General features: G+C 37.9%; 1 protein-coding gene across 5 annotated transcripts in view; it reads left to right on the forward strand.

Annotated features, from left to right (window-relative positions):
* Positions 1-26,679, forward strand: part of SATB1 (SATB homeobox 1) — a 95,183-nt gene that overhangs the window by 20,920 nt on the left and 47,584 nt on the right. For 3 of the 5 annotated variants that reach the window (XM_055707933.1, XM_055707937.1, XM_055707934.1), the window contains exons 2-6: positions 2,344-2,580; positions 6,402-6,578; positions 7,411-7,537; positions 8,265-8,388; positions 26,306-26,417. In XM_055707933.1, the coding sequence (XP_055563908.1) occupies positions 2,370-2,580; positions 6,402-6,578; positions 7,411-7,537; positions 8,265-8,388; positions 26,306-26,417 (751 nt within the window). In that variant the 5' untranslated portion in view covers positions 2,344-2,369. Of the gene's footprint in view, positions 1-2,343; positions 2,581-4,259; positions 4,406-5,544; positions 5,765-6,401; positions 6,579-7,410; positions 7,538-8,264; positions 8,389-26,305; positions 26,418-26,679 lie in introns of those variants that run through there. The other 2 variants (XM_055707936.1, XM_055707935.1) reach the window with 2 other exon arrangements.

Raw genomic sequence — 26,679 nt, forward strand, 5'->3', positions numbered from 1 at the left:
CATGTAATTTTGCTTTGTAACATAAAGCTTTTTACAAGATGACTAAGCGGTGAAAGGATGCCGATGGGTGGGTATTCTCAGGCCAAGCAAAAATGACCCATTTGATGTTTTGGTTGTAGTCAGTGCATTAACTTAACTGCGTTCTATCACTTTTATTCACTGTACATGATGTAGTGCGATTCTGACTCATGATGACTAGATACTTTTTGTAGCAAAGAATCTCAGTGCCTTAGAGTACTTCTGAAGTTGCCAAAAGTGACAAGGATTTTCTTGTTTGAGGCATTTTTGTTTGGTTTGGTTTTACTCTTCCCCCCGCTCCCCCTTTTTTCCTCTTTTTTGTTAACATTCTTATTCTTGAGAGAGACCAGTCTCGGAAAAGCAGCTTTATAGCGTGTTAGCATCATCAGAAACATCGGAAGATGTTAATGATTTGAATCTGCAATTCTTTGCTTAGGCTGCAGTTAACACACTAAACAACGAAAAAAAAAATCTTTTCGAAAAGTGGCTAAAATAGGCACGTTTACTGTTAATGAGACACACAACCTAAAACAGGTGGGATCAAGATGAATGGTAAACCTTAGCCTGTCACCTTACAGCATAAGGGAAAATGATTTTCTGAACTTCAGCTATTCAGTGGCATTCTTGAGGTTGCTTGTAAATGTTCGGATTAATATATTACCTCTTTCTTCACCATATCGGGGAAAAGCAGCATGATTTTCAAACAAGGAAAAAAAATAGTTTACAGAATTGTCATTGGCATATATACCGATGACAGAGAAATATATTAAAAAAAATCCTAAGATGTGTAGGCTTTAATAGCTTTGCTATGAAATGTCAGAAAATGTATTGAATTACTAGGCAACTGAAAGAAAGTAGCAATTAGCAGATTCACACCAGTCTTTCTAAATGTGACTTCCCCAGTATTAGTATTTTTACTTGCTAATGTAAATATTAGTTCATAAACTTATGTCTAGTCACCTGTCCTTAGTCATTATATTATATACATAACATAATTGCCAGTGTAGTCACACCTTTCGCAGTTAGAGAAAGTAGGGTGAAACACCTAACAATCACAACAGTATTGAGGAATGAAATCATAACCAGAAAGACGTCTCAGTTCTCAGCAACAGATTTTATTTTTTTTTTGGGGGGGGGTGGTGGTGGTGTTTGTTTGTTTGGGTTTTTTAGTATAATTAGCAAAACAGATTCTGATGAGAGACAAAAATCCTCTAAACTTAATCCATTACGTTCTAGGCTTGGGAGATTTTTAGTGATTTAACTGGAATCGTTATTCGTGGACGGAGGTTTAAAAAGTTTATAAAAAGGGTAATATAAGCATGCTAACATATAGCTTTCCTTAATTTGCTATTGAAAATACTGCTGAGTTTTGGTTTCAAATAGCTGTGCCAACACGTAAGCTATCATCCCCCAGGTTTGGTTGGTATTTTTTTTTAAAATATATTTAAGGGCTTCAAAAGTGCTGTAGAAATTGTGGGGTTTTTCCCAGCATTATGTTTTGTGAGATGCTCTCTGCTCTTCTCAATTATTTTTTTTAATTCAATAAATTACTCCATTTAACACTTAAAGCTTAACATCTGAAAAATTTCATAGACATATTTTGAACTTTGCAAAGTTGATAAACTCTTCGTATAGCATTGGTTGGGAAACTCAAAAGCAACCATATCCCGCCACTGGTTTCCGAAGTTAAATTATCCTCTAACTTCTATTTTTAAGGGGGGGGGGGGGGGGGGGGGGGGGGGGGGAAGGAATTGTAAATGAACAATTTCCTACATCTCTGATAAATCTGTTGCTCCCTCAACTAAAGTTTTAACAGTCTCTCTATTGTTGTGCATCCATTTTTTTTTAATCAAATAGATTGAGAAATATCTCACTAGAATCTTTTTCTTTCTCTCTCTTCCTCTTAACATATTAAAAAACACCCGGGATTAATAACAGACCTTTCTGTGAGATTTGTAACAATAGCTGTGTTGGAGCACATACCTTGACAATCATCATTGTTTAGATGAGTCTTAGTCTCTCTCAGATTTAATAGAATATCTCTGAAGATTATTTTTTTTTTGAAGGGTACTCTGGTTGGCTTTTAAGAAATAATTCCACCCGATTATGATGCGATCTCTCTGTAAACTGGGGTATGAGGTCATTTTTGGAGAGTAAGTTTGTTTCTTTTAAAAAAGGCATCTTCTTTCCAGTTAAAATAGTTATTTATTCTTCTTTGTGAGCTTATGATACATATATATCTCTGTACATGTGCAGGCTGTATACGTATACATATGCGCACACGTGTACAACATATATTTTTTTTTTTTTTTTGAATCATGGCAGGTGATCTTTAGAGGCGGGGACTGAGTATGGATCATTTGAACGAGGCAACTCAGGGGAAAGAACATTCAGAAATGTCTAACAATGTAAGCGATCCGAAGGGTCCACCAGCCAAAATTGCGCGCTTGGAACAGAATGGGAGCCCATTAGGAAGAGGAAGACTTGGAAGTACAGGAACTAAAATGCAAGGAGTGCCTTTAAAACACTCTGGACACCTGATGAAAACTAATATTAGAAAAGGTAACACTTTTGATAATTCTGCATTGGAGAAATATGGATGATAATATTTTTTGGGGGAAAGCATACTTTTGCAGACTCTACTTCATTTATATTTCAGGATTAAATCTCCATTCTAAAATACTATATATTCCCAACTCTGATATAAATCACATTTGGGAAATGTAAGCTTCATGCTTGGGTGGAGCATCTTGCTTTACAGGGTGGAGTCTGATTTTTGTTAAGGTAAAGGCTAGCTGCCCTGATTAAAGCAAATTCCTACATTGAAATAGAAGTAATGTAATGCATTAATTCTTTGAGTAGGTGTTGGGCTAGGAAACGCAAAAATATCTAAGAGTAAATACCGAACCCCCAAAACAAATTTTGCCTTCCCTCTTAATGATGGTCCAAGCTTGGAAGGGCAGCAGTATTTCCATAACAGTTGCAAGTTGGTTTAAAGGAGGGAGTGTAAATCTTTAGGTATCACATTGGAAAAGTCATTTATGATGTCAATCTTTGCAGTTTATTTTCTTAAGTACAATTCATTATTGAACAATGAACAACTTGGGTGTCATATTTTTCAGTGGCTGGTTTGCTGTAATTAGACATTTACACAAGGAAAAGGCACATTTAGAATCATTGATGTTTATATATGGATGGCTTTTGTTTGCACTGAAAATACTTTTAATGGACGATTATCTATAAATTTTGCTTCTCAAAATGTGTAAGTCTTTTTGACCATGTCCTGCAGGCTTGCTAATTTAAATCAAAATACGCTGCAAGTAATTTGGCATTTGTTTTTAAAACAGCCTCTACTTTCCTTAGTATAATCGGTGTATGTTTATAGTCCAGATTTTTCTTGCATTTGCTAAGCAAAGTGCAAAATGCAACCAAGACTATTAAATGCACAAAGTTAGAAGGCAGTGGAATTTCATTGTGTCTGATGCATAACATTTATCGTACAATCATTTATTTTTTCCTTGGTTTGGTGAAAACAAAGAATATATTGATCCTGAAATGAACAGACACAGCAGTCCGTATTGTTAGATCTTTATCTATTAAAAATGGAAAAACAGCACTTCAGCAAATTCTTTGGCCTCTGCTCATGATTACCCTATTTATTGATTGTTTGCCAAGAATGTATGCATCTTAAGAAAGCCAGGGTAAGAGCATTAAAAATATAATTTATTATGGCTTTTCAAGCAGAGTGCATTAACATTGTACAGTGAAGCAGTGGGGCTATATAAAAAGGACTTTCTGACGCCTGCAAACATATAAGTTCCATAAATTCCTAAATAGGAGATTTCAGCTGTCTCTGGTATTATGTGATATTTGCACAGCAAACTTTAATGCCAGGACAGTTTTAGACAAGGATTCTACAGACTTCACTGCTCCTTATGGCAGACGTGCTGTTTACACAGACTCGTAAACCTTCAGCAAAAGCTCTAACACTGCCTTCAGGTTTAAATCATTCTGTATTTTTAGCAGCAAGCACTGACCAATGCTCTCCCCTTTAATACTAGAAGGTTATGAAGTTGCTGCACTTGGAAGTCTTGCCAAGTACTAGCAGGAGTGATCAGCCAGCTGAGATTGTGCTCTCCTGTATAACATTTTTCACATTAACAGAAGGACACTAGTGACAGTTTGCTAAAAGATTTAGTGGCTTGATTTGTAGTCAGATGATACCTGTGTCGCACTACCAGGATCCACCTCTGATAATCTACGCTGTACATCACAATTTGGCCAGAAGGTTCTCCCGTGTTGTTTAAAGTACCACATTTTCCAGAATGCTGCAACTCAAGAGACTGTGTCCCTGGCAAAAAGTGTGCTGATATGCAGCTAAGTACCTGTGCGTTGCTAGTTTTGTGTCTGATCATGGCTTAATTTGTAGGAACTGATAAGGGGAAAAACAAATAAGCTTTAGCTGTTTTTGAGTGTATCTGCACTGTTTGTTAAAATGAAGCTTTGTTTACACTTCATCTTCGGGTATTAACTGTGAAACTACTTAAGAATTTTGAACCCTTACTCTGAGTCAGATGGTAGTAGGTCAAACATCAATTGTGAGAGCCTGGAAGGGGGGGGGGGGGGGGAACACCCGCACCACCTTTTTGCAGATGAAGCGTGTGTGTGCTTTAGAAAGCTCTCCACAGCTTAATTAAAACCAATGAAGAAATCGCCAATTTGCATGTACTGTTTTTGCTTTGGTCTTCTCTCCCTTCCTGACCAGGCTCACTTAGGTTTTGAAAAAACAGGACAAAAAAAAAAAAAAAGCTCCTTCCTGCACTACATAAATATTGGCAAGCTTTTAGTCTTGTCTTTCATGCTGAGCCTATTGGGCAAACTGGAGTGAGTTTGTGAGCTTTTCCAAGCAAGCCTGAAGGGGTTTGTTTGCCAGGGATTGACTCTCTGGTGAACAGATGTAGTTTAAATATACGTGCTTAAGAGGTATCTTTTTTTATCGTGATTTTTCGCTATACATTAGAGCACAAGTCAACAGTCTCGGTCTTAAAGCATTTATCTGTTGTCAAGAGTAAATCTTCTTTTCAGACTACAGCACGTCTGGTGCACCTTAGCAGGTTAGGAGGTTTCCGTAAGTCCAGAGGGCAGTGGTTATAGAGGCATTAACATTGTAGGACTAATTGGAGTTCCTGGGTGCCCTGTTAAAATAACCCTTGTCATCATTTATGCTAAAGATGATACCCCTCTGGCAGGCTGCCATAAGACAGTTCTGTACATCTGCTTTTAACCCTTTTGCTTTCCATCATTAAGAGATCCTAACCTGTGCTGCTGGAGCCAGTGAGACAGGACCGGGGCCTAAAACGGCGGGTCCGAGGTCATCGTGTCATCGGTGTCCGGCTGGGAGGCTGGGAGGGGTTTTCACAAGGTCTAGGAATCTGATTGCTGGGAGAGACTTTGTCCCCAAAACAACTCAAGTCATTTGTTACTTCTCTGTCTGTTGTCAAAAGGGAGGGGAAAAAAATGAAAACAACAACAAAAAAAAAAAAGGCAAAAGGAAAGGAAAAAGGTTATTTGCTTAATATTCTGTGCAACATAGGGAAGGGTTTGTCGTGTGATGCTACAAAACTGGAAATTAGTAATTACTTTCAGGCATATCAAAATAGCAGTGGATACCAGAAAGTGGAATGTAAAGGGCAGGAGGCAACAACAGCAGCAGCAACAACAACAACAAAAAAAGCGTGAACTGCAGGTACGCTTCTTAAAATGGCATTGAAATCATGATTTGATTCTTAAAGATGCGAGTGAAAGTAGTGCTCAAGTGCACTCAGTGAATGAAGCACGAATTAGTGTTAACTTTTGCCTTGTTTCCTTGTGTACTCTTTTCAGAGTGAATGTATGACACACAAGGTGATTTGTTGTTGATGTTGAAGGCAATTAAATATTTTTGGCAGGGCTAAGAAAGTTTTAATGTTAACGCACAAAATTATGTAGCTGGTACTAAAATGGCTTACAGTGAAGACATCTGCAGTATGTATTTAGGTTCTCATGCTGCCTGCTACTCACAACAAATCAGGCAGGACAGAGAGAATCAACTTCTCTTCAGTCAACCTTGTTATTTCTATAGAAGGTAATTCTTTAAATCTCTATCTGATCAAGCGAGATAAATTGGCATTTCTGCTTTTCAGAGATGTATGTTTTGTAGAACTTTCTGTTTTTTAGGGAGGGTGAGGGGAAAGGACTCGGGGAATATGTTTATCAAATATTTGTGATGATTCTTGATGCTTCCTGTGCCTGTTCGTACAGGTTTTATTTACATAATGCTGTATAGACCCACCTACTCTACTATAACTCAAGTTTAATACGTTAAATTTAATTTTTTTTTATAGGAAGTATGCTTCCAGTTTTCTGTGTAGTGGAACATTATGAAAATGCCATTGAATATGATTCAAAGGAGGAGCATGCAGAATTTGTGTTGGTGAGGAAGGATATGCTTTTCAACCAACTGATTGAAATGGCATTGCTATCACTTGGATATTCTCACAGCTCTGCTGCCCAAGCAAAAGGTAAATAAGATTATGAAATTGTACGATGAATTATGTTTTTTGTGCGGTCTTGGGGGAGGGGCAGGATTTCCTTCAGGAATGTGATGCAGGTTTTACTACTTAAACTTCTTGCAGATTCTATCTCTGATTTCTTTTTTCCTTAATGTATTTTGTTTAGTTAGTACATGTTTTGTTCATGGGGAATGTGGAGGTAAATTCTTTTTCTTTGGTTGGGTGTTTTTTTTGGTGGGGTTTTTTTTGTGTTTTTGTTTAAAGAAAAAAAAAGACTTTGACTGAATCATTAGTATGCTTATTGACCTTAATAATCTGCTCCACTGAGGATCCACAAGGAAGTGTAAAGCATATTTGAGCAGATGGACTGTTGAGAGTCAACTTGCATTTATGACTGAATATCTAGCTCTGTTTCTTGTATTTTGTTCCTGATGATTTTATAGACTGCAAAGTTGTGGGGTTTTTATGTACACAGTCCTTACATTGCAAAATCCTTTCTAATTTATTAAGAGGGATGCTAACTATTATATCATGTCCTGTTGAATTCATGGGAACTTAGGAAAATACACTTATATACATATTAAAAAAAATCTCTACTGTAGTGCATTTGTATAATTTCATAATATAGATAACACATATCCTTGGCAGTGTGTGGGTGGGGGTTTTGGGTGGTGGTGGTCTTTTGTTTTGCCGGATTTAAGAGGCTAGAAACAAAGGTGGTGATCTTGCTAAAGTCAGAGATTTCTTTTGCCCCTAGGAATTAACAGGTAAATTACTTTTTTCAATTTTTCCTGTCTTTCTTGCCCACTCCCCCTCCCGTCAAAAAACAAAAATCCCACAGGGCTTATCCAGGTTGGGAAGTGGAATCCAGTTCCACTCTCCTATGTGACAGATGCCCCTGATGCTACAGTAGCAGACATGCTGCAAGATGTGTATCATGTGGTCACACTGAAAATCCAGTTACACAGGTAAGCTGCATACCAGTTCTGGGACGTGAACTGTTACTTGTCTGCTCTTACTGTTAATATTGCTTGTATTTAATTCCCACTGTGCTGTCTGCTCAAAGCACAAAGGCTTATCTAAATTCCTTTTTAGTTACTCTAATTCTTCTTTAACTTACAGTATACTATTGCAGAAAACTTTTATAGCTCTGATACATAGATTTTCTTTGGATATCTCATTAAAACTATATTGCATTTTAGTCAATTAAATGATGCATTACAAGAAGGCATTTTACATAAAGTTTACTTAAGAGAAAAATATTTTTGCATATCATGAACAGTACCATCTGTGTGCATTTTGTAAAAGAATGACTTGCTCACACTTATTGTTGCCATCTAGGTTCTTAAATTTCATGGTAACAAAAAAGAAAAAAATGGTTAATATATTAATGCTTTTCATGATCAGTCGTGAGAAAGCATTACACCTTAAATTGTTTTACCAAGCGCATCAGAGCAGGAAGGTAGAAGTAACATGAAAAAATAGTCGCCACATGCAGCTGATGTATAATTCATGCATCAATACAGCAGATGTGTTGTATAAAGTAATTAACTAATCGGAACAATCAGGAGACCGAGAGCAATCTCCAGATGCATCTGCTTGATGCGCAAAATGAAATCTGTCTGTCTTAAAGGAATGTTCTGCAGCAGGATGCAATCTTGTAATAATCCCTTTTCTAATCTGTGTTTCAAATAGTTGCCCTAAACTAGAAGACTTGCCTCCTGAACAATGGTCTCACACAACAGTAAGAAATGCTCTGAAGGACTTACTGAAGGATATGAACCAGAGTTCATTGGCCAAGGAATGTCCCCTTTCACAGGTACTTAGCATAACATGTAATAAATAATAAAGCACTATAGGCAACGCTGATGTGAGATTTGAGATTTCTACAGACTGTAGCAAGTAGTACCCGTGGAGTGAATCTGCCAAAAATGCAAATTCATTTGACCACTTTGTGATCTTTATAAATATGCCTGATTCATTTTGAACGTAGTCTTACAATGTTTCCCATGGGGAGTCGTGAAAGGTTGTTTACACCACACTAAAATTGTCTCACAGCAAACTGGATTTTAACTGGTTTTTGTCTTCAGTCTTTGAACTGCTTTGATGCAACTACTTTTTTCAAGCACATGTGTTCAAGATGTTAAAAGGCTCTTTACTTACTGCTGTCAAAAGTACTATTGAGTCTGAATGCTTGTTAGATAACCTACAGTAGTTTTAAATGCTAATTCATAAAATGAGACAGTCTTCGGCATGCTATATGAGCAGGGAATAAAGAATAAAGCTCTTTGGATGATGTGCTGTTGTTGCAAACAACCAAAGGAAAATCAGTCATTTATTAGTTCTAATCAAAATATACCTAAACAAAAATGAAACATCAATTTATGCATTGCTAAAAATTGAACTGATGCTTTCCTCGAGTCCTAGTTTTATTGTTCTTTTTTGCCGTTCTTTTTGTCATTCTTTTGTGAAATAACTGTGAAGGCGCAACTTGTTTTTTCTATACAGTACTGTGTCCAGTGATGGCTGTGGTGGGAACATCATATTTATTTTTACCTTTTAAATTTTAAAATGCGTTTTGTTGTGGTGCAGTGGAGACAAATCCAGTATACAAATAAATTATGCTAGTTGCAGGGAGGGGGAAAAGGAAATTAAGGAAGTCATGGGATTTTTATGGGAATTTTATTTTGTTTGCTCAGAATATTGGAGTCTTTGTCTCTGAAAGACTTCAGTTAATCTATAGAGGACTACTCTCTTTGTCTTTCCAGTGGATATATTAGCAGGTTGTTTTCCCATCACTTTTTTTTCCCCTTATGGTTAGACTGTTTTCAGTGATGTGGCTCCAATATAGGAAGTTTTGAAGTGGAAATAATCAAAATTATCTTCACTGGTTGCAAACCATTCCAGTAATAGGTCTGCAAAGTTATCTTGTACATACCTACTATAAAAGCATGTGAGGTTTTGCACTGCTGGCTTATGGAGGCTGCAGGTAATTTGGGATTTTTCTCCGTTTTAATCTAATAGTGCTGTGTTTTAATTGATACTGATAGAAAGCAAGTAAATTCTATCGAGATGGGATATTTAATTTCTATTTGGACATTTTTTTTCATGTAGCAGCTTCTGTATATATGTAGGTGATGCAGTGGTAAAGCAGAAAAAAGTTTTTAAAAGGAATACTTCACTAGAGACAGTATTATGGTACCGGAGACAATTCAATAATTACACTCTTTTAAAAAGTTGATTTTTAAACTATACTGCATCTTTATATAATAATTTTAATGGACAGAAAGCATCTTGCCTAATCACAGCTCTTGAAGTTAGCACTTGAGATGACCAAAACCCCAGATTACAGAACTCTCATTTGGGGCTGTTTATTTACTGTTTTGCACTTCGTTACTTGTAAAACTATATATTTAAAGCTGTGAGCTTCTTTCTGTTGTTAAAAGCATGCTTATTACTTTTGTCACCTCTGTCTCCACTGGCACTGCAGTAGTTGGGTTGCAAGAATGTAAATAGCTTCTGCTTTTCTTCTTTCTTTAAAGACCAAATCACATTAAGCTTAAAATACATTTATTTATTCTTAACTTTTAGAAGAACAAGCTGTTACAGCGGTTGATCGAGAGCCCATCAGTCTAAATCTTTCCATTTCCCTCCGGGAGCTTGAGGGAGGACGTGTTGATCTGACTGTGTCCTTTTCACATGACTAAACTGATCTGCATGCTTCCCGTATTTGCCTAAATAACTCATCGTATATTTCTCCTATGGAAGGGACACCGATTTAAGAGTGTCTGCGTTCTATTAAATGTATTAAAGTTTGTGAATTGCCCCGCAGTGGCGTGCTGCAGTGACAGAGGTGAGAAGTAAGGGCAAGGCAGAGGTCAGGAGGCAATGCTTCCTTTGAAGGTCCATCAAAATGCCAGCATGGGAGAGTCTTCTGAGAGAGAGAAGTGGTGTCTCCTGTTATGTACTTCATGGGCATAGGTAATGCCATGTGAAGTGCTTCATCACGAATGCAAACTAATGCAATGACACCGTACCATAACTTATTAACACTGTTATGGATATCATTTATTAACCACATGATGAGATGACTCAAATTGAGAATGAGAGTAGTTATCGTTTTCTGTCACTGTCGTTAGCGGTACTCTATTTGGTGTAGATATGGAAGGATTTGTTACAAAGTATTCAAGTTGCTGTGCTCAATGCATGGCATCTCTGAAGCCCCGTCTAAGCACAGAAAACTGAGAATCATCATCCTTAAAATTTACTGTATTTTCATAATTAGTCTTGCATTTTGTGTATTAAAAAATTACTCAGGTTTATTCAGAATACTGACATTCTATGTACTGCAAAAAAACCCCAAGCAAACTATTTTTTGTAGTGCAGATATATTTAATAGCTTGAAAATATGTGAGCAAACAAACTTTGAGATCCAGTTTGTCTTTACTATAGAGTCTGGAAAACTTAACAGCATCATCTACCGAAGGTGGTTTTTTTTTTTGGTCATAGTTTTTTTACCATTTGCTTTCTTGTCGAACTAAAACCTTGGAAGTGTACAGGATTAAACTCTTCATGCCTTCCCTTGCTAAAGCACCACTGTGAATCTTGCTTTCATTAGGAGAGTTGAATACATAGTCTCTTTTGAAGCTACTGTAATTGTCTTGCTCTGTGACTTCTGTGGCCACCCCTGAAGGCCAGGTTTATTGCTCAGTGTATGAGCCTGCATCACAGGGAATCCCTGTCAACATGACTTGGAGTGCTCGGCACAGACTGGATCAAATACATGGCTCTGAATTGCCATGGAATCGCAGGCATCTGTCTAGAGGTTTAGTCTCACATTTTTGCTAACAAGCAGGCAAGGTAAAAGGACGCTGCAAACTTTGTATGGACAAGCCAAGCCTGTTCTGAATTATGCGCTGCAGTATGTATTTTCATTCTTTACCTTGGGTTTGCAGATTTTATTGCTAGAGACTAGCAGCATACGCAGATGCCAGGTGAAAGACTTTTTGCATTTGATTCGCATGACTCGCTTAATTTCTGCTTCCTCTCCAGACCTCTTTTGATGGGGAAGGCAACTTGGAATTTAATCTGAGGCTCAATTTTGGGCAATCTTGTGCATTCCATTAAATTGGTGCATCTTGCGAGTGGCCTAGATCTCATTTCCCTCCTGTTTTGGCTCTTCAGTCTCCAAAGGGTTGTGAAGAAATTGTTCTACCATCAATGCTTATTTCCAACCCCTTGCACGGAAGCTCTACTCTACTCCAGTCTGTTGGGAGCTGCTCTAAAGTGATCAGGCAGGCAGGCTGGCCTGTTGCATTTATTTGTGTAATGTTAGTTCTTTCATGCCTCTACTTGACCTTAGTCCTAGCATTTTCATACTTCACTTCCATAGTTGTGTTCTGTTTTCTTTTTTAGCACAGAAGTCTCTTATTACTTCCACAGTTGAAATAACTGAAATACTACTGACAGTGTTTATGCTGATATGAATAGTTTTTGTTTTGTTTTGTCCCTATTGTATTATTCTCTCTCTGTATATATATAAATATAGTTAGATAAGTTGTTATGAGGGAGAGGAGAGCAGCATGGGCTATTGGCCTGAGAAAAGGCTGGAAATTCTTTTGATAATTCTGGAGCAAACTCACTGTGTGCTTTTGAACATTTAGATGTACCCCTTATCTTGAGTTCCTGTAACCTTTTCCTTGAAAGGAAGATAAGAAGTCACCTACGAAACGAAGAGATCGTACAGATTAATTAGTATCTGGGCGCTGCTTTGAAAATATGGCAGTGATCAAATGACATTGACTTTTCTACTAGTATTATCTCACCTGATTTTTATTTTTTTTCTACAAAAAGATTCTCTGAACGATTGTCATTAGTGTTCACAAACAGGCACTTTATCAAAACACTGCAAAAGCACTTCTGAAGCAAGGGATCCTTTTGCTTCTCTCCTAGTATCCTGGAATGTGAAGGTGGTTTTTTGCTGTGGTTTTTTTTTCTTGTTGTTTGTGGAATTTAGGGTTTTTTTTCCTTTGGTCATCCTTTGAAACTGCTTGTGTCTAGCCTGACTGTCAGGGCAACCAATAGTCAGTGCGTTACAGATGAGAAATTCCAGGCCTTGATGTATAGTAGAATCTCAAATCTCATGATTTATTATTTTTTAAAATATTTTGTAGGGGACATGCAAGATTTCTGTGGAATATATCCAAAGGATGCGATACTTGCACAGTCATTTACAGATATCGCATTACTGTTTTAATTTTTTTGAAGATATTTGTGTGCACCCCCACCCCCCCATGTCTTTAATGTCTTTTACATAATTTCGCTCTTGATGATGAGGGAATGGTGTTTTCTCAGTTAGAGGGATATACGCTTGCATTCCATGAGATGTATGCACGCACAGAAACAAGCGCTGGTATGATACCGAAGTCTGAATAGTTTTGCACTTGTGATAAATATAGCCATCCTGACTGCATTTTGATCAAACTTCTGTGCCGTAGTGAATAATTGCCTGTGTCTGACATGGGCATGCTATAGATCATATACTTCCCTTTTTCTTCAGATAACCTGCCCTGAGTTTGCGTGCTGTTTTATGCAGATGTTGTGCAGACTTTATGTGATCTGGCAGAGACACCAGACAGAAAGCCTGCTCAGAACATCAGTGTTTCTCAGTTCACCTGATCCGAAGGCACCTGGCCGTCATAGCAAATAAGCAGTGCAACAGAAATCCGCACGCGCCTCCTCGCTGCTCTTCTGACCCACCCACCCCCCTTCGAAACCCAAACAAAAAAAGTTGCATTTGCTAAAATTAAAATTTCCAGACCTATAAATAACCAAGGAATGAGCTATTAAGAGTTGCCAAAATACATGCTTTTTATGAGCCATTTTTAACCGATGATTTACAAAAATGAAAGGTGTTTTTTGCCCTCCCCTTTCAACCTTACCTGCCCAGACCTGAGATCAAGTCCCTTGGATTTCTTTGTTCCTTGTCATTCTCTTCTCTCCTCTTCTCCTCCTCCCCTCCCCCAATAATTAATAACCTAAGCAAGGAATGCAGCTCCTTTTCTACTTTAGAAGTTACTGTACCTCAGATTTTAAAGTTGTCATTAATTATTTCAAGGAAGTAAATCCTTGAGGGCCTGGGCTCAGGTTTTGGCAGGTAGGGCCTTTCAACCCACCCCTCAGTTGCTTGAGAGGATTCACTCTGATGTCTCTTCAAGCTGACGTGTATCTGGATTTGTAAAACATTTTTAATTGACTATTAAAATTTGTGCCTATGTTTTTTAGCCATCCAGATAGAATGGGCAGTACTGAGCCTATTGTTGATGGGACAGGGAAGATGAAATACGTGTGTTGGTAGAGTGGTGTGAGGACATTGGCAGGATACTCGGCCTTTCAATCACTTGATCTTTTGATCATTGATTTATGTTCCTTAGATGACCTAAACTCTCTGTGTTAAAGCTCTATCTGTCTGTCTGCAGCTGTTTTATCTGAGCAGTGCCCTGTTAAAAGAGAAAAAACATAGCTATTTTCTTCTGCCTCTTCATTAGAATTAACTATAATGAGGGTGCCCCACTTATGGGGCCTGGACTTGCTGTGGGGAGGAGGGGAATATACCTTGTTTCTCAAATAAATGCAGTTTCTGACTTCAGAGGACTCTGCAGCATCAGTGTGTTCCGTAGTATCCGCGCTGCATGAGGCCTTGTTTCTGCTTCTGAAAAAGTGAGGAGTCCAATAGAGGGGTTGTGCTAGTAGTGTTTTTTGTTGGTTTTTTTTTTTTTTTTTTTCTTTTACACTCCTGAAGTCAGCTGTATGAGGATGTAAGTAGCTGTCTTCTGCCGGGCTGTCCTGTGAACAAAGTACAAAATTCATGTGTTTCTAAGAGAGTAACATTTTTGGAACTGTGCTCCCCACTTTGTGTGCTAACCACTTGGGGTTGTATCTCAGCAATTTTGAGAACTGTGTCATGTGAATGATTATCTGCATCATATGGACTTCGAGTTTTAGGGAAGTGATGGAACAAAAAAGGAACAGGGCACATTATCTTCTGATACATTTTGCTTCTGAAATGTGCACGTGTTGTAGAACTGAGCCCTACTCGACTCAGTGGTCCTGAGAATGTTCTATAGAATAACTTGCTTTTTAAATATTTGTGATGATGTTCTGCTTTATATATATATATATATAAACCTATGCGCTGCTTTTTTTTATTTTTACGTTCAGTGGGTTAAGAAACAGTCAAGTAATGCACTGCTACAGAAATCTGTATTCATTCATTCATGTTTCTTGCATACTTCTTAACGCAATCATGGCCAAGTGCAAACACTGATTTTTTTTTTTATTTTTTTTTCCCCATAACTTTATTAGAGGGTTAACAAGCCACTCCTCCAGTGTCCTTTAAAGCAAGATTGCGAATAAGTCTCTTTTTTATTTTTTTTTCTTTCCCCTTCTTATTGGCAAATTGTTGGCTGTAGAGTACTGCACAAGTATAAACAACATGAGAGATCCTTTAACATAACATGAGAGAGCCTTTAGTCGCTTTGCTCCCTAGCTTTGGATCTCATTGCCAATTGAAGTAAGGAAAGCTCTGGCTGTTGGGACTTTTAAATCTAGACTTAAAAGTTATTTGTTCTGTTTAGCATTTTTAAAATGATTCTATTAGGAATTGTATGTGCTTCAGTTTTAATTTTAACTCATAATGATTGTAAAGCACCCTGGGATGCTTGCACGAAGGGCGCTACAGAAACCCAAGATTGTATTGTACTGTGTTGTAATGTATTGTATTATTACATGGTGCTGGAGTTGGACCACGGACAATTCATAGAGAAAGCATTTGAATACTTAGCTAAAGATAAGGAGTGCGTGTGTGTGGGGGTACTGTCTCTTCTTGCTGCTTTTCCCCCTTTTCTGTCAGTTATTTTATTAAACTAAATTAACATGGCAGTTATTCCCTACGAAATGCCAGCATAATTTACTGCTGCAAAGGGGCTCAAAATGTAAACCAGATGATAAACTAAAAATAAAAAAGTCCACATTAAGATTTAATTGCACTTCCCTTTCTATATTACGTTCTTATGTAAAATACATTACAAAACAGTACTTTCTTTATCACTTCCTTCACTTTTAACTGAATTTCATTAACAATAAAGAAATATATTGTCTCTGTTTCAGTAATGTCACTTGACAGTTAATCCCTTAACTTGATGTACATGTCTTTAAGATATTTTTTTTTTTCTTTTATAAAGAACATGATAGCACTGACTGGAGCCAAGTATTGCACAATCATGTGATTTGCAAGTTTCCCAGCTCACAGCTTTGCCAGTGCAGGTCAATTCACACCTGCCACACTTATGCCATTCTGGTCCTCATGTTGCTTTTCCTCAGTGATTGTCAGAGGTAGAGAGACTTGTGCGTGCGGCTCCTTCCTTCCCCCCTCCCTCCTCACTCCAAATGTGTGGTAAACCTTGTGCATTGGAAGTGTCTGCTCAGGAATTAAATGGAGTTTAATTTCTGTCCATTAGGAAGCTGCTATCCACATCGCCAATTAAGCCTTCTATTTAAAGGGCGAGGAGATATGTATGTCTACATCTTAATCACTGCTGCGACTGGTTTGCAGAGACCTTCCCTGACTGGTTCATTTATTGCTAGCGGTGGTGGGAGGCACGGAGATCAGCATGGTTATAAAACCTACCAAAAGCTGAGCAAATGCTGTAGGTGCAGTAGCGTCACTGTCAGCAGACTTAAAGCTGAGGTACGCCTGTGTTAGGGGATGCAAGGGTGTAGGCTTGAAGATGTGTTGGGAGAAAATTACTTGAATTGGTAATAATTTTTTACCTGACGGGAATGAAAGCAAAGCAGGACCCACTTATTGAGAGGCAATGCTAAGAGAGCAGCAACCCTCGCCTTGTCAGACCAGACTCATTGCGTGTCTTCACTCTAATCATAACTTAGGAGATGTGTTTTTTAAACAGGCTCTGAGCAAAACTCTCAGAGCTTGTTCCCTCCCCAATGCTTTTTTTTTTCCCCTTCTTTTTTAATTAACAATTAGATTCTTCCTTTTTATTTCCAAGAAACATGGTAAGAGAACCTAACGTGAGGGTGAGCTTTGTCTGTCTTTCCTCGGACACTTCTTTAAGAACAGTACAAATACTATCAGATTCCCCTGGTGCCTTGCAGCAGCGATCAGAGGACAGGTTTTTCAGGACAGCAGCAACCTCAGACCTGCCTTACTGCAAGCCGTGGAACAAACTGCTCAAAAGGGAAAGTTCTGTTCCCCAGGGGTGGGAACAGATGAAAGGTTCTCCTCATGTACACCGGTCTCTTAATTATTTTTATTTTTGAAGTACTAAGACTTCCTACACTGAGAGTTGCAGTTCTTTTGTAAGCTTGTGCCAGAAGAGGGGGAAAACTGCACTAAAGCATAACCTGTGCCTGACTGTGCCACCTTTCCAAAGGATTTGATACTTTTTAGTGAACTCATGGAGAAGGGTGGGTTTCATAATGATGAAAAACTGAAGCACACGCGAAGGGCCTAAGTGTCAATGGCCTTTCTAGAGTTGAGGAAGGGATTTCAGTTCCCTAAGTTTATGTAGTGTGTTTGTATTTGAATCAGTATATCTAGACTTTTTCAGCATTGTGGGGGGTTGTATGTATACACACACACACATATATATATACTTGCCAGCTAGTATGTCCCCAAGCTCTTAAAGCTCTGTTCCTTATTCTGAACTTTTTGTAAGAAGGAGCTTTGTGTACTAGACCTGATCGAGCTACATTTTTTAGATTTATTATATTTCAATATAAGGGGTAACTAAGAAAAAAAATTAATAAATAGACCCTGAAAGTGCCTGTGCGTATTCCTCATGAAAAGCTAGCAGGAATATTTCTGTTCTGTGATAATTTCATAGAGACTTGCATCTTTTTATGAATTCTTCAGAGCATCTATACTTTTGACAAACTCTTGTCAGTGAAAGGCAGCAACACAGAGGTGAAACTAGTATCTTGGCTAACATAGCTGCTTAAAATGTCACTTTCATAAGATTTTACTTAGCAGAAGTTAAGAATCCATAGCAAATTTCATAGTGTAACTCATTTTTCTCCTGACAAATTTTTACGTTTTTCTCGGGACAGAATGTAGTTTGTTTGTGTGCTTTTAGCAGCATAAATATCCTCACAGCATTTGGGTCTATGTGGTTAAGAATAATCAGATGTACAGGTGGCTCATAAAGAGGCACATGGCCTGGAACAATAAATCTGACACTTAACCATTTAAACAAAGGATAGGCAAGGGTTGTTACATTTGGCACTAGAGGGGTATTTAAGCAAGCAATCAGAGGCCTGAGAGATGTACTGTCTAGGAGCAGAAATCAATGAAGTTCAAACTAAAAACTAGTCATACATGAAAAAATAAAATAAAATAAAAAAGGTACCTATCTAGTGAAAGAGGTTACCATGGGATGTGGTGAAAGATCCAGCACAAGAAATCTTCAGATCAATATCAGATGTTTGCTCTATCTCAGCCACAGGTAACTTGGCCAAATTTAGAAATTCCTAGATAAGCTTCTAGGGTCTCTTTTATATAGAGTCCAAACAGATGCTCAAAATGGTCCCATTTGGCTTTAAAAATCTGCAAAAACTTGTGTAGAAAAAGGAAAAGAGATCAAAGAAAAGGCTTATCCTGAACGCCAAAAGAAATTCTGCAAGACAACTGTTAGTGCTACTGAGTCTGATGACTTCTTGTCTGGACATTGTGCCTTAGGGCTCAACTTGATGCCAGACATCTGATGCTTTGCCTAGCAGAACAGTGGAATCCGAGAAGAGACATGCTGAAAATCATGTCCTATTTCCCAGCAAGGAAGTCTTCTTTAACGTGGTGGATAATGCTAAGCAATTTTGAAGAGTCTTTAACAGAAACTGTAGTTAAAACAACCATTGCGGCTGGTTAAAGATAGAACAATTATCAACATCTCCATCAGCAGAATGTATATACTTCATTTTTTTGGAAGAGGTTTCTGTGCCTACAGCTGAATGTAATGCATTAATAGAGCTAAAATGTCCCCTTATCACACACAACATTTGCATTAGGATAGCATTTGGAAGCACGTGCATTAGGATTAGTGTTTCCAGATAGGAAACAAGTCAGAAGCACTCTGACCTGGCTGGAACAGAGTAGTTGGAAATAAAAGCAATCCACCCAAGAGGAAGGCTGAAGTACCTCTTACTCTGGATTTTTACTGGATCAGTCTGTGAGATCTCCAAGGCCCCACCTACCCCATTCTTGTACATGAAATGCTGGTTTGCCCTGTACGCGTCCATTGCGCATGATCTGGATTGTCCTTCTGGGCTCCAGCTTCCCATACTCACGTTCCCTGCGTCCTAAGGAGAGGAGGTGAATGTAGGCACGCAGGCTTCATGTGGCATTGCCACATGAATAGGAACAGCAACAACCTGGCAAGGGGCTGAGGACCCTGTCTCCACATTATGGCAGTGAGAAGGAGTGATGGAACTTACCCTGTGGACTTGAAGTCCAGCCATGGTTGGAGCGCAGCTTCTGGGTTTGGCTTCGTCTAGCAGAAATTCTGCCTGTACGCCCCAAGATAGCTTTGTGATGGGCACCGAAGTAGGAGCAATGGGGAGAGCCCTCGAAAATGTGCATTCCTAATTCAAGCTAAAAGAGCAGTTCAAAGCAATCTACTTCACAAGTTTTCTTCAAGCAGATTCCTGCCGAAATGGATAGTGCTTTCCTTACCCATGGAGCTCTAAGGTTTCGGAGCTCTTCTGGCAAAGGCACTTGCAGAATCAAAATCTTAGAGTGCAGTAATTCACCCCTCAAAATATAGGACCATTTTAATTCCATAAAGTAAACCAAGAATTAACTTACTAAATACTGATTATTTTGCAGTTTATATTTCATCCAGGTTGATTTTAGGAAGGATTTAGCCAGGACTTTTAGTACTAAGTACCTGCCATTTACAAATAGCATGCAATAAAAATCAGGATTTTTAAAAAGATCCATGTCGGACACCTGCCAATGAAGACAAAAATGTGTTACGTGTCCTTATCTTACATAGGTTGAGGTTGTGATTTCTTTTTTTTTTTTTTTAAGTCTAAGGCACTATGCCATAAAGCTTGTAAAGCAGTTATGAAGTTCTTTAAATCTGTATTAACATTTCCCTCCTACCTATCTTTCTCTCTTTTAGACTTTTAACCTTTGTAGATATAAGACTAGTATCTTGGGAAGCAGCTTACTTGAGCTTTATTTATATCTGTCAGTGGGAGATGCTTGGAAAACATTGGGAGAATGCTGCTCTGTCATGCAGCAACCGGGAATTTACATTACAAAATGGTAAAAATAATCAGTGCAAGAATCAGTTCCTTCAGATGCTGAATCCTCATTTCTGGTTTTCAAAATCTTCTTGTGTGTGGGTATATTTCTGTACGAATATAAATAAATGTTCATAGATGTATATTTTATCTGGGTTCTTTTGGTTTTATATCTTCCCGCATTACATTCAATGTATCTTTGTTTACATTAATACATACATTTATAATACTTAAAGACAACATAAGGCAGAAAAGGAGGAGGAGATAATTTAGGCTTTACAAGGTTAGGAGAAAGGAGGAAAGACATGCTTGTGTATTGGAAGAAAAGCTTGTGCCATCATTTTAAATCTGCCTTTAGGTGATTTTAACTTAAATGACCAGCATTTGCCATGCAGAACCTTACTTTGCCTGACTCTGGCAGCAGTATGGAGGTCAGATAACCATCCAAGTGCAATGCCAAAGGCATAAAAATTTTTTTCCTCTCTGTTCCTCTGTGGGTTTTTCCCTTTCCTACGTGTTTATAGGGCATATGACAACAAATTCCCTTGCATTACTTGCTATAGTTCAAGGTAATAGACCAAGGAATTTAACATAATTCTTCATACTCAATTAAACTGTCCATTTCGTGATTCCTTATCCAAAAAACAGCTAGTGGCTGGGTATGTTTGGTCTGCTTTTATTCGGAGTGGCAGATGATAATTCTCTGCCATACCAGAACACTAGGAACAACATTCTGCCCTGGTTGGGTTTTTGCAGTACGTGGGCTGGTGTAGGCTCCGACAGGCTAAAATCTTTTGATTTGGGGATAATCTTGTGTTATCCGGTTGGGGCTTGAATGTTCCCTTCTCATTTGAAAAATGTTAACGCAGAACCTCCTGAGAAATAAGCGCTCCTAAGTGTTCAGCTTGTATTAAAACTGATGCTTGTGATTTCCACGCAAACAAAAGCCAGTGATAGTGGCTAGGATAGGGGAAACAAAGTTCCTCTGTCCTTTGTGAAAAGATCCCTCCCCCCCTTGCCCAATCTTTAAGTTCTGTTCTGTTCTGCAACTTTATCACTATTCAAACTAGGTCTGGGGACAAAAGCCTCGTAGCTTGTCTCTCTTCTTTTTTATTTTTTTTTTTCCTTTTCCTTAAGGGTTGCAGCATTGGAACATGCTACCCTGTTGATGTCTAGGGATGTAAAGTAGAGGATTTATGAAAGAGAAAATAGAATAGAGCCTTAAAAGTTTGGCCTTAAAAAATGGAGCCAGTAGTTTGACAGATTGTTCAGTAAATGTTCATTTTATTGAGAATTATAAAAAAGGTGCTTAAAGCCTCTGTGCCATTAATATAATACATTAAAAGGTTACTGTCAAGATTAGTGTTTCAGCTCTGAAAATTGACTGTAGGGTTTATGGGCAGCACTGTTCATACTCTGCTTGGAAGATGAGGTGTCTTCTACTTACCACTTGACAAAACCATTATGTTGTTACAAGGCTTTATACTGAAAAACTTGACAAATAGTAAAACATAAATAAAATCTCATTTGAAAAGCTGGAGAATAGTTGCTGTCTGTCTTATAGCCAGATTTAGCAGATGCGGGTTTGAATGTAAAACAGTTGTGAAAATAGCCAGTGTCAAACTAGTGCAAAATTAAACTTGTGGGGTGTTCTGTTTTCAGTGTCTGTTATTGTTGAAGTACTCCATTTCAAAAGCATGCATTCCTTCCTACAGAAAAAAAATCAGATTCCTTAGTTGAAATTAATTAGCATTCAGAAACCAGATAGCATGTTTTTGGGTATTCATGAGATCTCTGTTTGAAAAAATGTTTTTAACTTGTAGAAATGTGTTGCAACACACAGATGGGAAGAAAAAGAAAAAAAAAATCTCTTTAGCAAGCACTGTGTATAAAAGGAATATTACATTTTGCACGCTCCTGATTACCCTGTGTAAACAGTTTTTGACATCTGTCTTTATAGTTTTCGAGGAGAGGAAGACTTTGTTAAAAGAACCATTTTTATACAGCAGTCACCATTTCAGTCTTGCTTTACCTGTATTATGAAAGCAGATGGTCTGCATGTCTTTTGAATATTTATAACTATCAAAAACAATCTCTTGCTATTCACCCTTAGGCTTATGAGATGTCAGGACTGTTCTGGTTGAAAAAAAATCATCTTGGGTGTTTACAGAAAGAGGATTACATTAAGCTGAAATGACTATACATTTTCCAGTTTAATATTTGTCCATCAGCTGTTTAATCGTATTTAGATAATTGTGTAAATAAGTTGTTGCAGCCCTTGCCCCTTCCACTGAGCAGGCTTGAAGCTTTAAACACCGATGAATGAGCTGCAAAAAAGCTCGGATTTTTTTTTTCCTAGTTAAACAACCTGGAAGGCCTAAAGAAGTTTTGGTTACAATGCTCCTTTTGAAGGAAATATTTCATTTGCAGAGGAATCCCCGATATCTAATTCAGCCGAGTTGTTTTAGGAAGCTGCTGTGTCTGTTACTCTCTGCTAAGTCTGCTAGCACGTATTTGTTCTGTGTAAATACTGCAGCCCAACTACCCCTTCATGAGGCATGAAAACAACCTCATTCTGCCCATATGAAAATAATTTTAAGGTTATTTAGGGGAAGTTTTGGGACTGTGGGGGTTAAAAGCTTTTTTGACTGGAAGCTGAGCAATCACTGATAACAGATTTTGCTGTGGTTGGTTGATTTGGCAGAAAAGCATGAACAGTTTTGGTTTAGATGATTGAATTAACCTGATTAACATTGTTTTTGTTGTTTTGCAAAAAGGACAACAGTATACTTTTAGCGATGATCGAACAATACTTCACCTGGTTGGAGAGCAGTGTTAGAGGCAATGACTCAGAAATGCCTCCCTTGTAGCACCTGCAGCGGTGGCTGCAGCGACCAGCCGGCACGAAAGGCTCGGTCCTGCCCGTGTCTTGCAGGATGCACCTTGCATTAGATTCTGCTGCAATGTGAAGGGTGCTGCCATTTTAGTGGGGTTTATTTGATGGGCACGTGAAAAGAGTTCTGGTTAAGGTTTAAGGTATTTCCCCAGGGAGTTCCCCAACTTCTTTGAGAGATGATGGTGTCTGATTTTCAAATCTCGGGTATTCAGTCTTGCTGAGAGACTGGGATTTGGTTCAAACTATGCTGGGTGAACCTCAGCTGAACTTCAGAACGAATTCTACCCCTACCTCCACACAGTTTTTGGATGCCTAATTATAATTAACTTATTTGGCTAAAAAAAGAGCACTTGGGCTGCAGCAGATGGTATCATTCCAGAATAGTGGGATTTCTGTGAAGGTGGCACCATTTCAGATGAGATCTCCTGGTTTTCAGAACAGGACTACAAGTGATGTGGTTGCGGGGGTGGGGATGGAGAGGGGGTAAAGAGGGAAATTTGGGATCTGGAAATCTCACAGCTTTCCAAGGATAAACTTCTAGGAGATACGTTATGACTGCAGATCTGTGACCAGTTTTTGCCTTCTATCAATTTTCTTTGCGACGTGTGAAAAAGAAATCAGATTATGAGTGATGAATGTGATGCATTTGAGTATTTGTATGATATATCGATATTCATCATCCTTGTCCATGGAAAGCGTCTGCCTCTGTGCCTTACAGATAAGGAATGCCTATGTACAGTAGTACCTGAATATGATGTGCCTCAAATATAATAATTTTCGTTTTGATTATTGATAAGTATAAGCCAAGACATGGGGAGCTCCTCACATGTAATGACCCGGGAAATAAGAAAAACTTTAATATGCCTCCAGTCTAGATCGTGGTTCTCTGAGACCACTAACTCACAGGGTTGATCTTCAGTTTTAGGCCCTAAACATAGTGGGCATTCATATATGTAGATTGCCGTTAAAACATATAGGAATTCTACAGCAATAGGAATTTCATAGGAATTTCTATAGCAAAGTGCATCTTGCTGCACTGATGTGACTGCAGGTTTGATGACAATAAATAAAGCATAGAAACAATGAAATTCAATGTTGTCATGTTATTTTCTGAGTTAACAAGGTAGTAATATTTTATCTGGCTTGTAAAATTTTGCCTTCAGTGAATTAGTAAATAAATCATTGATTCCTCCTGATGAGGATTCTTAGCGTAGGTAATATCACTTGAATGTTTGCATGAAGTGTTCTTGAAGAAAAAGCAGGATAATTTTCATTTTTAAATGTGTTGATAATTTCTGTGGGGTTTATTTTATCGACTTTGAAGAGCTGGAGTAAAACCCCAATCTTAGCCATCAGAGCCTGACGTTCATGTTGTGTCAAAGCAGCTAAAATTCCTACCAGTGTTATTTAAACACACCAGTCCCCTATCTGGTTGTAAAATAAAGTAACTGCATTAAATTTATTCCTGAAGAAGCAGGGGATGTCACAAACTGCCATGTCATTGGCATATCTTCTTTGTAAAATGACATGGAAGAGTGGACTAGGAAACCCTAGAGAAACATCTTCATCAATAATAGGTAATTTACTAAAATTATTACTAATACACATGTTTTCATACTTCCTAATGTTATTTGGGCAGGAGAAGGCACCTGAAAGGGGCAGAGAAAAATAGAGAAAACCACCTGGAAGTCTAAATGACGTCCACAAAATATGCACAAGCTCATATGGGATGGTGGCCCATTACATGTGCAGTTCCCCATTTTGCACATGCGGATCTGCAGGTTTTGCATATACAGTAACTGTGCATTCACAGAATTTACCTGTTCAGATTCACGAGACTTTTTAAATCATGTCTTATGTAACATGTGCCATTAAAATGGTTTAATCTTTAAAAGGGCTTAAACAATAATTTTGGAAGTATTAGACATTAATGATACTGGTGTTATATTGGAAATTGAAATTGGGTTCAGCTGAGCTTGGTTCAGGTCATTCAGGCTAGAGTTGCAGTAGTCTATTAAGATTTCATTCTCCTTTTATACCACTGACAAAACGCTTCAAGCTAATTTCAGAAATGCCAGATTAATACCAAGGAATGGTAAGAATTTTGGTGATTCAGAGAAACATTAAAATAGCTGCTTGGTGAGTAGAGGGTGTCCACGTTTGACATAAATAATACTGCTTCACTCTAGCAGTTCTAAGCCTCCACAAATAGCTTGTTACTGAGTAATATGTTAGAAAATGGTTTAGTGAGCTTCACTAAGATCAATAATCCAGGTACTTTTACTCAGAAGCTGAACTAGCCTTATAAAAGAAGACTTATAGTAATATTTATTGCATTTTTATTCCCAACTTTTTCTTCCAGTGGTTATTGCAGTTTGTGTAACAAAGGGTTGATGCTATACATCGATTTTACAGCAGCACATAGCTAAATGTTACATGCTGAATAGTGAAGAAACATAATAATCAGGGCTTTGTCCTCTTGACTGTCATTGTTTTCTCAATACGCTGGACAATTCCTGTAGTTAAGCTAAAAGTGACTACTTTCCACATAGAAATTGAAAGGGTGGCAAAGTTCAGTCTATTGAAATTATATTTGCTAATTTTGTTGTTCATACATCATATACTGAGTATAATTTTCAAGTTGAAGCATTATCTCATTTTTGCAAGGCTTAGTCTTAATTGATTTTGTAAAAGAATGTACTGGAACTGAAAGTTTTATGCATTGTAAATTCCACTATTTTAAAATTGGTCAAAACTGAGCAGAAGGTAAATTTCTCACTGTAGCTATCTGATATCTCGAGAACCTTTGAGAAAAAATTGTTTCTATCATCCTTTGGTCTATTTTACAGCTAATACTCAGTTACAGAATTAGACCTGACAATAAGTGCTTTTCATAAGCCTGTTTCTGCGAATCACTTAAAGTACCCTGTTTAGGAAAAGCAAGTCTGGGTTCATTTTGGGTTGATACATACATATTTTATTCTACTATAAGCTCCCTTATTTTATCCTGCAAATAGTTTGTTCAGATTAACATGCATCCTATGATTTTCTGGGGTCCACCCTGTGATAGGTGGCACAAAGGGAATGGGCACGGGTAACTTGGGGCATTGCTTTCATATTTGGAGTCAGTGCAGGATTTGTATGCCTGTAAACTTGTGTGGGTATGTGAAAGGTCAGTCAAGTTTAAAAGCAGAAATAGCACAAACAAAATGCACTTTCAAGATTAGCGTCTTCCATCCAGAGCCCATCCCATTGCCTGATATTTCTTGGTCGATAACTTTGTTCTTCCCTTAGTACATCTGCTTTTTTTTTTTTTTGCTCCCATTTACAATATACCTTGGTTAGGGTTTATGCTCAATTATGCTCAAAGTTTTTTAAAAAGCTTTGGACGATAGGATTAAAAATGCAATATGGTTCTCAAACTCTAAAAATATAATGGTTTCAACAATTGAAATAATTTGTGCTTTGACTTGTACTGCTCTGTATTACAGATTTTTTTTCTTCTCCCCTTTTCACACAGAGTATGATTTCTTCCATTGTGAACAGCACTTACTATGCAAATGTCTCAGCAGCAAAATGTCAGGAATTTGGAAGGTGGTATAAACATTTCAAGAAGGCAAAAGATATGATGGGTAAGCAGAAAAAAAAAAAAGAAAAAGAAAAAAAAGCCGTGATGGTGGATACATACCATTATGTGTCACGTTGAGGTCTGTCACAGTCATATAAGAAGCCAGGTCCCTTCACGATGAGTTTAGGATGCTTTTGATGAGTAGATGTAGAAAGTACATATATAGTGAAAGAATTCATTTAAATAAATATTTGCTATTGAAACAGCCAAACTGACTTGAGTTGCCAGAGATGTGAAGCTGTCATTCTGTAAATCTAGAGATCTTC

This window comes from Falco cherrug, chromosome 4 (assembly GCF_023634085.1).
Source record: "Falco cherrug isolate bFalChe1 chromosome 4, bFalChe1.pri, whole genome shotgun sequence".
Taxonomy (NCBI): Eukaryota; Metazoa; Chordata; class Aves; order Falconiformes; family Falconidae; genus Falco; species Falco cherrug.